At 43.0% G+C, this 17177-nt stretch overlaps 1 protein-coding gene across 1 annotated transcript; it reads right to left on the bottom strand.

Moving 5' to 3' along the window:
• Positions 1 to 730: 730 nt before the first annotated feature.
• LOC136631995 (phospholipase A2 inhibitor and Ly6/PLAUR domain-containing protein-like) lies at positions 731 to 16803 on the bottom strand. The gene is made up of 5 exons (XM_066606522.1): positions 16692 to 16803; positions 11235 to 11351; positions 11015 to 11164; positions 10027 to 10179; positions 731 to 1594 (listed from the first exon to the last, which is right to left on the bottom strand). The coding sequence occupies exons 1-5, from the start codon at positions 16744 to 16746 to the stop codon at positions 1461 to 1463; spliced, it is 609 nt and encodes a 202-aa protein (XP_066462619.1). The 5' UTR covers positions 16747 to 16803; the 3' UTR covers positions 731 to 1460.
• Positions 16804 to 17177: the final 374 nt, after the last annotated feature.

Below are 17177 nucleotides of genomic sequence, written 5' to 3'. Positions count from 1 at the left end.
TACCAGAGGACCCTCCAGCGGGCACAGGCTATGAGACAATAATGAGCCTTTACAGTCCATTAGATGATGACCCCATGTGGAGATGACTTTGGAGTGATCACTGGTGTCTACTTTCTAAGTATCCTGTTACATTTTACTGATGGTGCATCCTGTGCGCCCAATATAATTACAGATGTGCACATGATCTCTACAGATGGAGGGGGATCCACACAATCGCCTTTGGGAGTCCTAATAAAACTGTCTCTGGAGCTGTTCCAAATCCAAAACTATGGCGGAAGACCTCTAATGGCGTAAAACCATCGCTTCTAGCCGAAGAATGAATGGCCGCCTTATATGCAACAGCTCTATGTTCTATAGGGATTGAGAATTGCTAGACAATTTGGAAACCATGACGAGAAGTCTTTCCCCAATCTCCCCCTTTGTGACCCCCATAGCCATTCTTTTGTCTTCTGACTCTACTGGCCAAATGATTCTGTTGCTAAAATTATGCGGCTATTGGCCAACCGCTGTTTTTGGCTATGTGTTTTGTCGGACTATGTGCCCTTTCTCTAAGGATACAGTGGATGATGTTTCCACATTGGGTAGGGGCCTAGAATAGGCCATCAATAGTTTAGAACCGGACAACCCCTTTAAGTAATACTTAGAGAGTTTTTCCTCTGCTCGGAATACAAAGAATTGACCAGGGAGAGACAGTTTATATACATCCTAAACCAAAGACATGACAACCATATGCTGCTTGGAAAGAGTTTATTAACATTTAGAGATAATCACATCTTGATTTAAACCTGCAAAGAATTAATTAGACTTGCTCTCAGTATTTGAACCGGGTAGAGGAGAGTCACGGGTGTCAGCAAACCCCTTTAATCCTCATGTATTGCCTTGATCAGTAATGTAATATTGGGCCTAGATTGAATCTTTATTACATTTTGTGCCGTTTTCTTTCTTTGGCGGTTGATGTTCACTCAGTTTCCTTTCATTAGGTGGAAACCATCAACAAGTAGGTTAGCTATGGTCAACGATCTTATTATGGGCTAAATATATATCTTTTTAGTACCGTGAGTGCACAGGGGTGTATTGTGGTAAATGGGCTCATTGCACCTCACTACCCCCTGCAGCCATATTAACCTGTAACTATCCAAGGTAGCCCAATGCAGGCAGCTAGCAAGATCTAGCTATGAATCAGACTAATGGGATGTTTGCTATTTGTTGTGTAGCCAGCCAAGGCTTCTGGGGTAGTACACCCTTGTGCACTCAAAGTACTAACTAGAAACATGATCCAGAGTCAGAATTAAAATAGAGCAAGGCGTTTCAGAGGATGCTAGCCTGCTTGCTGATGGCTTCATGAGCCCCGGCACCCCAGCTCATTTACTGCAGGTGACTTTCATTTGTTAGTAAAGCAAATTTAATAGAATTGAGACAAAAAAAAGCAAATAGTTTCTCCATGTTCTTCATGGGTGGGCTCAGGCTTTGACACCTTCTGAGCATTCCAGTCTCACGTTCTTTATCTCCTCCACTGCGATGAGACATTTAAAGTTTAACCGGCATCCCAATGGGTTAATACAACTCTGTACAGAGTAATCATTCTGATATTTATCTGAAAAAATAAAACAATGTTATCACAAAAAGTGAGGATCATTTTTGCTGATTGGGGGGGGGGGGGCAATCTGCTCTGAGAGGGTCACAATATACCGCTCCAGAGGGCGACAATCCGTCATATTTTTTGGGGGGGGCACCCTTGTCTCTACCTCTCTGCAATTTGAAAGCTGCCACACTTTTAGGGTGCTGCTGTGGAATACCGCATCAAAATATGCAGGTGTATCTGTGGATTATGATGCAGAATGGTAGGCAGGTCCATGTTACTAGAATGACCCGATGTTTGCTACGTGAACATAAAATGTTTCAAAAGTGATGGTTGTGAACTTCTAAATCTGCTTGGTTAGGTGATTATTTGGAGTGTCAGTTTGTATTTGGAGCAGATATCTAATATAAAAAAGCCTACAGGTCTCTCTCTGTCTCTGTCTCTCTCGCTCCGTCTGTTTCTTTCATTGTCTCTCTCTTTCTATCTGTTTCTGTCTGTCTATCTCTCTGTCTCTCTCTGTCTCTTTTGTTCTCTTTCCATCTCTCTGTCTGTCCCTCTCCGTCTATCTCTCGCTCTCTGTCACTATTGCTCTCTCTCTATTGTTTTCTCTGTGTCTCTCTATCACTCTCTGTCTTTCTATTGCTCTCTCTCTCTATCTTTCTATCACTGTTTGTTTCTCTGTCTCTATGTTTCTGTCTCTCTATCAATCTCTCTGTCTCTCTATCTCTCTATTGTTCTCTCTCTCTCTCATGGTCTGTTTCTCTGTCTGCCTTTCTATCTGTCTCTGTATTGATATCTCTCTATCTGTCTGTCTGTCTATCACTATCTTGGTCTCTCTATTGTTCTCTCTGTCTGTTTCTCTATTGCGCTCTCTCTCTCTGTCTATTTCTCTATTACTTTCTCTGCCCGTCTCTCTATTGCTTTCTCTATCTGTCTGTCTCTCTATCACTTAGTCTGTCGCTCTATTGCTTTCTCTTTCTGTCTATCGCTTTCTATCACTTTCTTTCTGTTTCTATCGCTCTTTCTGTCTCTATTCTCTCACTCTGTGACTCCATTGCTCTCTACCGCTGTCTCTTTCTGTCTCTCTATCGCTCTCACTGTTTCTCTCTGTCACTCTCACTTTGTCTCTCTGTTGCATTCTCTCTCTGTCTTTTTCACTGTCTGTCTCTCTATTGCTATCTCAGGGTGACTACCCACTACAGTTTTTTTCACTGCGATATTCGCAGCGTTTTGTTTTTTTTCTGCAGGGGTCTATGGACTGTGGGACTTGTAAAGTTAAAAATCGCGATCGCGCAAAATTGCGATTTCAAGTCCAAAATTACAAGTCCCATAGACCCCTGCAGAAAAAAAAAGCTGCGAACTTCACAGTGAAAAAAAACTGTAGTGGGTAGGCACCCCTACCCTGTCTCTCTCGATCGCTCTTGGTTGGGCAGTGCATGGTGCAGCTAAGCAGTGTATGTGTTACGTGTGCTTATCATCTGCTATTAGTGTTTGCATTGTGGCTGCTGTATGCTGTGTATTCTGGCTCTGTGTGTCCTGTTGTACAGTCCCTGTCATGTGGCATGTGTATGTATCCTGTTCTGTGGCGTGGCTCCTAGGATCAGCTAGGGCCCAGATCTGAAGACCGCTGGGCTGCCCTTATTGGGGCAATGTCCTCGCTTAGGTAGGGCCACTGTCATCCCTCCCTGTAGCACAGAGTCAGTTTGCCAGAAACCCATGTGCATACCCATAGTCCTCTTTTGGTGGCGATCGTGTGGGCCCCGTCCTTAGTTTGCCCACATGATCGTAACATAATGCACCCCCTTTTGTAAGTGGAGCCACGCACCAGAACGGGATACATACACATGACCGGGACTGTACAACAGGACACACAGAGCCAGAATACACAGCATACAGCAGCTACAATGCAAACACTAATAGCAGATGATACGCTGAATATAAATGCGAGGTGTTAGTTCGTAGTTCGTACATTGGCCAATGAACTTAAGCTGCAAGCCCCGGCAAGGCCCCTCGTATCTTGCAGTCCCTACACTAGCAAGACACATCTACTAGAGGGCCCTAGGGGCCAACCTAGCGCAGACATAGCAAACAAACTCAGCAGACCAAACTGACACAAAATAAACATACAAACGGACATGAACCTCAAGGCATAGATCACACAGCAAGCTGCAACAGATAGCAGGTCACACAGCAAACTTCAACAGACAAGGATTCATGACTGCTCACCCTGAACACCAGACAGAGACTGACCAGGAGCAGGGTTTATATGTGAGCCCAGACCCAGAAGATTGGCTAGCAGGAAGAACCACACCCAGCCAGCTCAATCAATTAACCCTGTGAGGGATTGTGCTGCTAGGAAGCTTAGAACTACAGATCCCAGCAGCACATGTAACAGTATGCTGCATTACTTAGCAACACTCATTAACCCCTTGAGTGGCGGGTTTCTTACCCCCCTGTCAGACCCACCAGGGCAGGTTTTTTAAATGGTTTAATCATTTTAATTTCAACTAATTTTCCAGTCGCGTTCCAAGAGCCATAACGTTTTCATTTTTCCATTGACACGGCCATATGAGGGCTTGTTTTTTGCGGGACAAGTTCTACTTTTTGATGGCATCATTTTTGGGTATATATAATGTATTGCACAACTTTTGTAAAAAAAATTGTTGGGAGATTGGGGGGAAAAAAAAGAAATTCTGCCATTTGTTTTTTGGATTTCATTTTTACGGCATTCAGCGTGCAGAATAATGAATGTGATAACACGATTCCGGCGATACCAAGTTTATACCGTTTGCTTATGTTTTGCTATTTTTATACATTTAAAACATTTTTTTTTCTTGAGGGCTTATTTAGGCACCTGTATATTAGCCGGGTATTCACGCCGGCCGATATACAGCGTCCCTCTCTGCAGGGGGAGGAGGCTGGTAGAGCCGAGAGCAGTGCACTGAGCTCCCGCCCATTCTCCGCCCCCCGGCACTATTTGCAATGAGAGGAGGAGGGCAGGGCGGGGCTAAGTTCTAAGGCTTAGCTCCGCCCCTACCCCACTCCCTTTTATTTAAAATAGTGCCGAGGGGCGGAGAGGGGGCGGGAGCTCAGTGCACTGCTCCCAGCTCTTCCAGCCCCCTCCCCCTGCAGAAGGGGACACCGTATATCAGCCGGCGTGAATACCCGGCCTATATATGGTCATCTGAATAAGCCCTATAAGGTTTGCTTTTGTGTCGCCACATTCCAAGAGCCTTATTAATTTTTTTTTCCATTGCCAGAGCTCTAGAAGGCCTTGTTTTTGCGGGATGAACTCAAGTCTTCATTTATCTAAATTTTTGGAATATGTAAAATTTTGATCGCTTTTTATTCAATTTTTTCTAGGGGCAAAATTAACAAAATCTGTAATTCTGCCATGTTTTTTGTTTTTATTTTTCACTGCATTCTCTGAGCAGTATAAATAATATATTACAGTCATTCTACAGGCCAGTACAATTATGCCAATACCAAATTGTAAGAGTTGTTTTCTTTTTCGCAACTTTTTCACAGTTTAAAAAAAAAAAAAAAGTTTAACCCCTTAATGACACGGCCTATTTTGGCGTTGAGGACGAAGCGATTTTTGGTATTTTTCCATCTCCATTTTTCAAAAGCCATTTTTCAAAAGCCTTTTTTATTTTTCCGTCGACGCGGCCGTATAAGGGCTTGTTTTTAGCGTGTCGAACTGTAGTTTTTATTGGTACTATTTTTGGTTACATGGACTACATTGTAAAACTTTTATTATTTTTTTATGATCGTAGGGAGAGAAAATGCATCAATTCTGCGATAGATTTTTTTTTAAAGCGTTAATCATGCAGCATAAATGATACACTACATTTTTTTCTGCAGGACAGTATGGTTACAACGATACCAATATTCTTACATTATTTTTAGGTTTTTCCACTTTTCCACAATAAAACCCCTTTTTTTGGAAATTATTATTTTTTCTAAACTCACTGCATTCAAAGTCCTGTAACTTTTTTATTTTTCCATGTACGGAGCTCTGTGAGGGCTTATTTTTTGCGAGACGAGCTGTAGCTTATATTGGTGCCATTTTGGGGTACATACGTTTTTTTTAATCACTTTTATTGCGTTTTTTGGGAGGCAAAATGCTAACAATTAGCATTTTGCCTCAGTTTTTTAGCATCTTTGTACGCTTTTTGCCGTGCAGGATAAAAGCATGTTCAATGTATTGTACGCGTCGACTCGATACCAAATATGTTGGATTTTTAATTTTTTAACATTGTTTTTATTGTAATATGAGAAAAAGCATAAAAAAAAGGGTTTCTTAACTTTTTTTTTACATTTTTATTTTTTGTACTTTATTTTTTTGGTTTTTTTTTACACCATTTGTGTCCCTTTGGGGGACTTTTACTGCAGGACTTCAGATCACTGCGATAATACATGGCAGGACTTAGATCGTGGAAGGGAAGGGGTTAACAACGGGGGGCGCATCTCGGATGCCCCCCGCTGTTGCAGCGGGACGCCGGCTACTAGTGACCCTTACGTCATGGGGCCGGAAGGGGTTAAATCTATCAAAGTAGTGCATTATTTACCCCACACAGTAAACATAGTCCGAAAAAAAAATAAAGAACGCCACAAATGCACTTTTTCAGTCACCCTGTCTCCCAGAAAAAAATGCAATAAAAAGCGATCAAAAAGTCGTATGTATTCCGGATTGGTGCTAACAGAAACTACAGGGCATCCTGCAAAAAATGAGCCCTTGCTCAACTATGTTGATAGAAAAATAAAAAAGTTATTGCGCGCAGAAGATGCAGCAGAAAATAATTTTAAAAAATTGAAAAAAAATACAAGTACTACAGCAAAAAAAAACTATGCAAGTTTCATATCGTAGTAATCGCACTGACCCATAGAATAAAGTTATCATGTCACTTTCATTGCAGTTTGTGCGCCGTAGAAACAAAACGCACTGAAAGATGGCGGAATGTCATTTTTTTTTTCATTTTACTCCATTTAGAATTTAGTGAAAGTTTTTCAGTACATTATAGGGTACAGTAAATTGCACCATTGAAAAATACAACTCGTCCCGCAAAAAACATACATACTTGTCCCTCATACAGCGACGTTAATGAATAAATAAAGGAGTTACGATTTTTTAAATGGAGGAGGAAAAAAAGAAAAGGGGAAAAGAGAAAAAAGGGGTTAAATAATGTACTAACTTCCTTCTCTGGGTCATTACGACGCAGGGATACCACATGTGTTATTTTGTTTTTAATTATTTGCAAAGTAAAGGGAGACAAGTATTTTTATTTTTTTAAACTTTTTTTAAACTTTTCTTTCTACAGAGACCCATTAGGACCCCCTAATAACATTCCGGGGGTCCAATGGTGACAGCTCTTTACATGCTGCAGTCGCATAGACCGCAGCATTTAAAAGGTTAACACAGCAGAGATCGGAGGTTTTCTCATTCTCTGCTGTTTAAGAGCTAGTACCCGGCTATCCTCTGACAGAGGGAGCGCCCTCCCTCTGTCGGCCCTTAACATTCTGTGGTCGTATAGACCACGGTATGTGAAGGGTTGACACTGCAGAAATAGGAGTTTTTCTCCATTCTCTGCTGTGTAGAGCTGGTGCCTGGCTATCCTCTGACAGCAAGGCACCAGCTCTCCCTGCCACAGGGACCGTCGGCCGCCTTCTGACAAGCTGATGGTCTCTATGGCAACCTGTAAACGAAGCAGTGGAGGACTTTGAAAATAGAAGCGGGAGATTGACGGCAGATCGGCAATATCTTCCTGCTTCTGTTTTTCAAAGTCCTGCACTGCTCTGTGTGGGTCTGTGCAGGCAGAGCACAATGCCACAGCTTATGGCAATGTGCTCTGCAGCTCCCATAGTGAAACATAGACCGGAAATCTTCTAGGCTATATCACTATGGGCAGTGGAGCTTGTCCCGGAAAATTTCCGGGCGTTCCACTCAAGGGGTTAAAGCGCATGCCTGAAGCACAGCAGCGCCGCCCATAGACTTAACATTGTAACCCTCATCCCGCCTGACAGCCCCTGAATGTATTAAACTGACATTTGATGATTTTATGGCACCGGTGAGCTTGTGTGTCATCTAATGACACCAACATCATACACCAAAGTTACAGCAAAGGGGTCAAAGTGTGGAGCAAGAGAAAGCAGGTAGGGTCATTTATATAAGATTGGAAATTCTGCATCTAAATCCACAGATAGCCCCGCGGAATTTACAGGGTGTGGTGCCGCATCTTGAGGGTTTGAAAGCAGCCTTAGGGCGCCCACCCACTGGCGTTTGCGATTTTCGTGCGTGAAAAACGCAGCGTTTTTGGCGCGTTTTCCGTGTGTTTTTCGTGGCATTTTTCGCGGCATTTTCGCGGCTTTTTCCGTTAATTTACATTGACATTCATGGGTGCATTAAGAGAAAAATAAGGACACATATGCAACTGACAGTTCCTATGTTAAAAATTGCAACGGACTGAAAAAAAAAAACGCCAGTGGACAGGAACACATTCAAAACTAATTGCTCTTGAGAAAAAACGCAAAGGAAAAAAAATCGCCAGTGGGTGGGCGCCCTTAGGGTCTACATGTGGCTTTTGATACAGAATTGCCAGCAGAATTCTGACATTTTCATTTCCGCATCAAAATCCGCTCGTTAGCCGTGCAGATTGTGGTGCTGAATATCGTATAGAATATCAGAATATTCCACCCCATGTGAAAGCCCCCTTATGGTAAACCGCGTGGTTGCATCATAAATGTCTCAGATGAGAAGACCCCCTATATAAGAACATATGTGTATTTGAACGTACCATGAATGATGCTTTTTTGCGTATGCTTCAGCGCATATTACTATACTTTTTACGCCCGCAGGACATGTTCATTTCGGCGTGGCGAAAAAACACGCACCGATTGAAGTGGCTAATTAGTCTAATGAGTTCCAGATGTGTTCTTTTTCCTGCGCAATTATGCAATGCGTCACGCATCTGTTAGTCTGCTGCATGCGCGTTTGCACAGCCCCATTGACTTCTATGGGGCTGTGGGTGCGCAGGGAAATAGAGCATGCTGTTTTTTGCACGACCGAAATCAGCAGGTTCTATTCTCCGCGTATTTGTGCATGCAACATTTGCGTGAACGTAAAGCAGAGAATAGAAGCTACTGATTTAAATGGGTTTGTTCAAATGCGCGTATTTCGGCCGTGCAAAAAAAACAGCATGCTCCATTATCCTGAGAAATGTTTCCACAGAAGTCAATGGGGATGCGTAAATGCATGCGCACAATACGCTAGGAGATGCGTAAATACTGCGTAATTGTGCAGGAAAAGGAGCGCATCTGGAACTCTTTAGAGCCATTTCAATCAATTTTTTTTTTGCCGCGTGGAAATATACAATCCTTGCGGCTGCAAAAAGTGCCGTAAAATACATTGCGCTGTGCGTGCAAGAACAGCGCTGTTCATTCCGCAAATACGCGTACGCTCGTGTGAAGGAGGCCTACGGCTGCAGCCCAGGTAAAACTGTTGCACTGTGTGATGCTTAACCCTTTTAGTACCAAAGCCTGTTTGCACCCCAATGACCAACTAATTTTTCTTAAGGCGAGATATACACAATTTGCCGTTCTCGCCATGTTTACGTGTTTTTTGACAACGTACTTCAAATATGTTAACTAATGTGCTAACTTTTTTACGTCATTGCATAAAAGACCCAATCAGTCACTACCTCGGGGTAAGTGGGGTTGGGTTTTAAAGGGATGGCATTTACAAGGACTGAGTGCTGGTGCTCCCCCTGGTGGCTAGGATCATTATTAGTATTATTAGGACTGGTTAGATTACCGCACTGTGGATACACACATTCACGTTCAGCAGCTGCTGTATACACAATATCCCAGTAAGGGTACAGCTGCTGTTATACGCCTTCAGTGGAAATAGTCTGCATGTAGATACTGAAATATTCTGTACTCCGCAGGTTCTATAGGGTTAAAAAAAAAACATGGCTGCTTTCTTCCAAAACCGGAACCCCACCTGCCCAGAGCCCCGTGCCCTTCAGTGGGGCAGAGCTGACAGTCTATAGACAAGTGTGCTGCGGGTGTCTGGATGAGAGCCGTCAAATTCATCTAACCCTGCACCGCCCCTTTAGGGTTAATGCCCACGGACAGATTTCCACTGCGTTTCCCATTCTATTGAACCTAATAGTTTTTACCAGCCAATGCCCACTTGCGGAATTCCGAAGCGGAAAATAAATTTACACTGTGGGAGGTCTCCATTAATACAGCATAATAAAGGAGACCGCGGAATTCCGCAATCACTCGTAGGCATTATCATGTTTTTAATCGCGGTGATACCATGGTGTAAATTCATGGGTGCATCACGCAACACTCATGGGCATGAGCCCTTAATGTTGCATCGGGTGACCCCGTTAACACGTTTCTAACGTTTGTAGACATTTCACAAGCAATTAAGGTTTACTCACTTGGATCTTGTACGTGCCCCCCATAGTTAATACATTGTGTCTCACTTCCTCTACACTCCATCATCTTAAGGTCCCCATCACATGGCCCAGTAGTGTCCTCGCAGTAGGCGGACGGACATTTAAGGCCATTTAGTGTTGAATTCTCTGTAGGAACTGAAGAGATAAAGAGATTTATAGCGAGAATCATCATCTTGTTATCATGACTATCACATACATATCAGCTTTGTAACCATCATCAATCCAAGACTATAAGTCTCTGCAGAAAGTTATCACTTATTACCTCCACCAGCAGAATAGTGAGTGCAGCTCTGGAGTATAATACAGGATGTAACTCAGGATCAGTACAGGATAAGTAATGTATGTACACAATGACTCCACCAGCAGAATAGTGAGTGCAGCTCTGGAGTATAATATAGGATGTAACTCAGGATCAGTACAAAAGAAGTGATGTATGTACACAATGACTCCACCAGCAGAATAGTGAGTGCAGCTCTGGAGTATAATACAGGATGTAACTCAGGGTTGGTACAGGATAAGTAATGTATATACACAGTGACTCCACCAGCAGAATAGTGAGTGCAGCTCTGGAGTATAATACAGGATGTAACTCAGGATCAGTACAGGATAAGTAATGTATGTATACAGTGACTCCACCAGCAGAATAGTGAGTGCAGCTCTGGAGTATAATACAGGATGTAACTCAGGGTCGGTACAGGATAAGTAATGTATATACACTGTGACTCCACCAGCAGAATAGTAAGTGCAGCTCTGGAGTATAATACAGGATGCAATTCAGGATCAGTACAGGTTAATTAATGTAGGTACGCAGTGACTCCACCAGCAGAATAGTGAGTGCAGCTCTAGAGTATAATACAGGATGTAATGTAGTATCAGTACAGGTTAATTAATGTAGGTATGCAGTGACTTCACCAGCAGAATAGTAATGTTCCACAATAGAGGTTCACATTAATGTTGACATAACACTTACTGTAAAATGGGTTCGTGTTGCAATTATCCCCCTCACAACAAGATACATACGTTCTGATTGTAACATTTGGATCTTGAGTCATTGAGGCGAAATTACCACAAAAGGTTGTATTGGCACAGGATCTATAGAGTGATTTGTAGTTTTTGTCTCCTACAGAATAGATAATAGTATTACTCAAAGGGACAAAATCTAAATAAATACATCACCAAAAAGTACTCACCATGTTTATAGATTTGGGAAGCAGTCATACATCCAGCATTCCCAAGGCATTCAACCTCTGTTCCTTCACACACCGTGGAGTTTATAGCCAAGCATTCAAGGCATGTATCGGAAAAGGCTGGAAAATAAAAGTGGGACCTTTTAAGAGCGATTGTCCCTGGTCACATGGGCTTTATCTTAATCCCAGCAAGAGACACCACCTCTTTTAATTACAAACATCTTTAACTAGACCAGTGATGCCCAAATGGGGTGCCGCGGCTCTCTGGCTGGAAATCACATCGGTAGTGGGGACATGCAAGACAGTGCTAAAGCACCTGGAGGAAAGCAGCCAACCGGGAGCTAGGGGTGTGGTCAGAGGTGTTCCTACATATGCGATAAACCAGTGGTCAGGGGCGTTCCTACATATGCGATACACCAGTGGTCAGGGGCGTTCCTACATATGCGATACACCAGTGGTCAGGGGCGTTCCTACATATGCGATACACCAGTGGTCAGAGGTGTTCCTACATATGCGATACACCAGTGGTCTGGGGCATTCCTACATATGCGATACACCAGTGGTCAGGGGCGTACCTACATATGCGATACACCAGTGGTCAGGGGCGTTCCTACATATGCGATACACCAGTGGTCAGGGGCGTTCCTACATATGCGATACACCAGTGGTCAGGGGCGTTCCTACATATGCGATACACCAGTGGTCAAGGGCGTTCCTACATATGCGATACACCAGTGGTCAGGGGCGTTCCTACATATGCGATACACCAGTGGTCAGGGGTGTTCCTACATATGCGATACACCAGTGGTCAGGGGCGTTCCTACATATGCGATACACTAGTGGTCAGGGGCGTTCCTATATATGCGATACACCAGTGGTCAGGGGCGTTCCTACATATGCGATACACCAGTGGTCAGGGGCGTTCCTACATATGCGATACACCAGTGGTCAGGGGCGTTCCTACATATGCGATACACCAGTGGTCAGAGGTGTTCCTACATATGCGATACACCAGTGGTCTGGGGCATTCCTACATATGCGATACACCAGTGGTCAGGGGCGTACCTACATATGCGATACACCAGTGGTCAGGGGCGTTCCTACATATGCGATACACCAGTGGTCAGGGGCGTTCCTACATATGCGATACACCAGTGGTCAGGGGCGTTCCTACATATGCGATACACCAGTGGTCAAGGGCGTTCCTACATATGCGATACACCAGTGGTCAGGGGCGTTCCTACATATGCGATACACCAGTGGTCAGGGGTGTTCCTACATATGCGATACACCAGTGGTCAGGGGCGTTCCTACATATGCGATACACTAGTGGTCAGGGGCGTTCCTATATATGCGATACACCAGTGGTCAGGGGCGTTCCTACATATGCGATACACCAGTGGTCAGGGGCGTTCCTACATATGCGATACACCAGTGGTCAGGGGCGTACCTACATATGCGATACACCAGTGGTCAGGGGCGTTCGTACATATGTGATACACCAGTGGTCAGGGGTGTTCCTACATATGCGATACACCAGTGGTCAGGGGCGTTCCTACATATGCGATACACCAGTGGTCAGGGGCGTTCCTACATATGCGATACACCAGTGGTCAGGGGCGTTCCTACATATGCGATACACCAGTACACATATTAGCCTTTTACTCCGCACTTTTACACGAGCCAACCTAAACAACCAATGTCCGTGAATCAGCAAAATCAAATAACCAATCAACGTGAATGAGGCAACCCAATTAACCAATCACTGGGAATTACTAAATCCAAACAACCAATCAGGTTGCGTATGGTGTGGATTTGCAGAGTAATATACATATATGCCACCAGTACCAGGAGGAGGTAAGTATATGGGTTGGGGGGGGTTAATGTTATTACTGGGGGGGTGTAATGTTACTACTGGGGGGGAGGGAGATTAATGTTATTACGGGGGGGGTTAATATTATTACTGGGGAGGGGGGTTAAAGTTACTGGGGGGTTAATGTTAATACTTGGGAGGGGGATTCGATGTTATTACTGGGGGGGTCAAATTATTACTGGGGGGAGTTAATGCTATTACTGGGGGGTTAATGTTACTACTGGGGGGAGGGAGATTAATGTTATTACGGGGGGGGTTAATATTATTACTGGGGAGGGGGGTTAAAGTTACTGGAGGGTTAATGTTAATACTGGGGAGGGGGATTCAATGTTATTACTGGGGGGGTCAAATTATTACTGGGGGGAGTCAATGCTATTACTGGGGGGTTAATGTTACTACTGGGGGAGGGAGATTAATGTTATTACTGGGAGGGTAAATGTTACTGGGGGGTTAATATTATTACTGGGGAGGAGGGTTAAAGTCACTGGGGGATTAATGTTAATACTGGGGAGGGGGGTTCAATGTTATTACTGGGGGGGTCAAAATTATTACTGGGGGGAGTTAATGTTATTACTGGGGGGTTAATGTTATTACTGGGAGGTTACTGTTGTTACTGGGGGGGATAATATTTTTGCTGGGGCTACTGTGGGGTTAATATTACTACTGGGGCCGCTATAGGGGTCGCTATTACTACTGGGGTCACCTAATACTTCCAGGGACGCAATAGGGGTCACCTATTACGGCCAGGGCCACAATAGGGGGTTACCTATTACTGCTGGGGCTGCAATAATTACTACCGAGGCCACTGTGGGGGTCACCATTACTACCAGCGCCACCAATATAGGGGGTTGCCATTACTAACATAGCCACCAATATAGGGGGTCGCTATTACTACTGGAGTCACCAATATAGGGGGTCGCTTTTACTAGTGAGGCCACCAATATAGGGGGTCACTATTACTAGTGGGGCCACCAATATAGGGGGTCGCTATTACTAATGGGGCCACTAGCATGGGTGGGAAATTATTACTACACAGGGCAGAAAATCATCCACACGGTGTGGAAACAATCTGTATAAAACCCGTGTGAATATTGACAGGAGGTGCGGGATTTAATTCCACAGCATGTTATTTTTAAATCTAATGTATATCAATAGCCCATCCAGCGCTCTTCCCTGTGTTTTTTTAACAGCCCTGTCATTTTTATAATGATGGAGGTAAAAAGCTGTTTGCTTATTGTTCTCCACGCTTACTGCCCATGCCCCGCTGTGAACTGACAGCAGGACACAGGCAGAGAGAATCTGCTTGCAAATCTTTATAGTAGCTAATTAGCTACTATAAAGAATACAAAGATGATCGCTAAAACGGTCATTCAAACTGTCATTTGAGCAATTTTTGAGTGATTATCAGTGAGTGTAAATGGGGCTTTATTCTGCTGGCTAACATGGTACCAAACCTTTGTTTTCATTATATCTTAATTCTTGTAACATCACATATTGTTTTCCCTCAAACCTCCTGTGGCCTTTTGTCCTCCTTTCCTTCCGTGGAAATAGCAAGAAAATTTGATATAGAATGAAACACAAAAACTCCAAAATAAGACTATATTTACACAAGAGATTTTCATTTGTAAGTTATGTCAGATTGCGAATAGGACAGACCTCGTACATGAAAAGAACCTATTCATTTTATTGGGTGAGTACACACTAGTGATTATTCTGTGTGAGATAAAAAAAAATTGCAGCATGTCCTGTTTTTGGGCAATTCTTGTCCAAGAATCATCTATTATTTCTTAAATAAGGGTTAAAAAAATCCCCTTTCACTGGCATGCCATATGAGTGTGATGTGTTTTACAAGCACTTCCGTAAACGTTACTTTCCAAATGCGTGAAAAATCAGCGATAACCCACGTGGGGAAAAAAAGGAAATCTGAAGCATATTGTATGTTTTTAAAGCAAAAACACCTCGGACATGCAACAAAATCATAGGGAAACTATAGGAAAGACTGGCAGATTTTCACTGAATGAAATCAAAAGCATCCGTGTAAATACAGTGTATTATATAAATGATGCAATACCATGGTATTGCATTATACTGTATACCTGAACAAATGCCTAAGTTGTCACATTTTTAAAAAAATGTATTCGAAAAACTGGCACCGCTACATCTGTAAAACTTTAATTAAATAAAATATTATACTATTGATCCCACATGGTTAAATCTGTTGGAGAAAAAATAACACAATGTAAGAATTGCCCTTTTTGGTCACTTCATCTCCTAGAAAAAATTGAATGAAAAGCGGTCTAAAAATCATATGTTCCCCAAACTCTAACCAGCACAAACTACAAGTCGCCGCGTAAAAAACAAGCCCTCACATAGACCTGCCGATGGAAAAATAAAAGTTACAGGAATTAAAAGATGGTGGCAAAAAGGTTTTTTTTTTTGACTGGTAGAGGGGGTAAATATTGTGTATTTTTAAGCATCTCTATATAAAAAAAAACGATATTAATTTGGCAGCCCTGTACTCATACGGACCCATAGAATGAAGACCTGAAATTGTTCTGCACCGTGAACGCTGTAAAAATACCCCATTTCACCCGACTTTAAATGCTTAAAAGTTTTCCGATACATTGTATTGGTAGGTTAAATGGGGCACTTGAAAAATATAACTCGTCCCGCAAAAAACAAGTCCTCATGTACATATGTCACCGGACAAATAAAATGGTTATGATTTTTATGAAGTGGGGAACCAGAACTGCAGAATGTGCCCTGGACGCAGGAGCATCAATGAGGGTTAGTCAGGAAAAGGTTAATAATACATGATCCCCTTAAGAGTGATATGCTTTATATTGCACAATGCCCACAATGAACTACAATTCACCCCAAAGTACTTACCAGTAAGAGACACGCCCTGAAAACAATCATTATATTTATAGATTATTTTGGAGGGTGCGTCTTCCATACTGTGTCGCTCTTTCTTCAATTTCTAGTGTTATTTTGATACAGGAATTGCACCACAAAATGAATATTTAGTGGGGCCCACTTTATTTATTTCTTACACTTCCTTTCCTCCCATGTCATACCTGGTTCAGCTTTATGTCCTTCTTCCCCCTGTTCCATACTTGGTTTAGGCTTATGTCCTTTCTTCCTTCTGTGTCACACCTTGTTCAATTATTTTCTTTTTTGCCCTTCCTTCTTGCCGTGTCATACCTGATTCAGCTTTATGCCCCCCTTCCCTACCACATCATACCTGGTCTAGCCTTATATCCTTCTATCCTTCCAATTAACAACTGGTTCAGTTCTTTTGTTCTCCTACCTTCCCATGTCAGGCCTGGTTTTCTAGACTTATGTCCTCCCACCCTCTGGTGTCCCACTTGCTTCAGTTCTTTAGTCTTTCTTCCTCCTGTATCACACCTGGTTCAGTTCTTTTGTCCTTCTTCCCTCCCATAACATACCCAGTCTAGCTTTTTGTCATTCCTTCCTCCTTTGCCACAGCTGTTTCAGCTTTTTGCCCTTCTTCCCTTCTGTGTCACCTGCATACTAAGTAATCCGAACTCCACCGGCTTTCATAACTCTCCCGAATGTATACTGACCTGAGCCCAACAAGGAGCAGAAGACGATGAGGATAGCGGTAGAGAAGACATTCATCTTGACAACAGTTCCAAAGGATGTGAGTGAGATGAAATCTTCAGGTACTGGTCTGTGATGTCGTCTGGGCTTCTTATATACTCTTCTAGGATGCAGGAGCAGATACAGGGTGATGACATTTACCCAGGAGGCATTATTCCCTGTGGGGCTGGACTGTATACACATGGAAGCAAAGCCAAACCAAAATGTCTTGGCTATTAAATTAAGACTATTCGAAAATATTTACCTTGATCACCCACAAATTTTGCCTCTCTACCTGCAAATAGCCAGTAGCATGAAGAAATCTTATTAACCCCTGTGAATGTTTCCATGCTGCAGAGGAAGCAGAGAGAATATACAATATAGTTGCTCCATTATCCTCAGTAATTCTTCCTTCTTCACCCACCACATTGCAATTAGACTACCATGTTTCCCTGAAAATAAGACCTTGT

Source organism: Eleutherodactylus coqui, chromosome 6, assembly GCF_035609145.1.
Source record: "Eleutherodactylus coqui strain aEleCoq1 chromosome 6, aEleCoq1.hap1, whole genome shotgun sequence".
NCBI lineage: Eukaryota > Metazoa > Chordata > Amphibia > Anura > Eleutherodactylidae > Eleutherodactylus > Eleutherodactylus coqui.
Note: the sequence above shows the minus strand (reverse complement) of the source record. Positions and strands in the feature narration are given on the sequence as shown.

Coding starts and splice junctions, on each gene's coding strand:
- LOC136631995 (XM_066606522.1), bottom strand. CDS start 16,746: ATGAATGTCTTCTCTACCGCTATCCTCATCGTCTTCTGCTCCTTGTTG. Junction 11,352..16,691: donor CTGCTCCTTGTTGGGCTCAG/GTCAGTATACAT, acceptor TTTATTTTCCAG/CCTTTTCCGATACATGCCTT. Junction 10,180..11,014: donor CAACACGAACCCATTTTACA/GTAAGTGTTATG, acceptor TTATCTCTTCAG/TTCCTACAGAGAATTCAACA.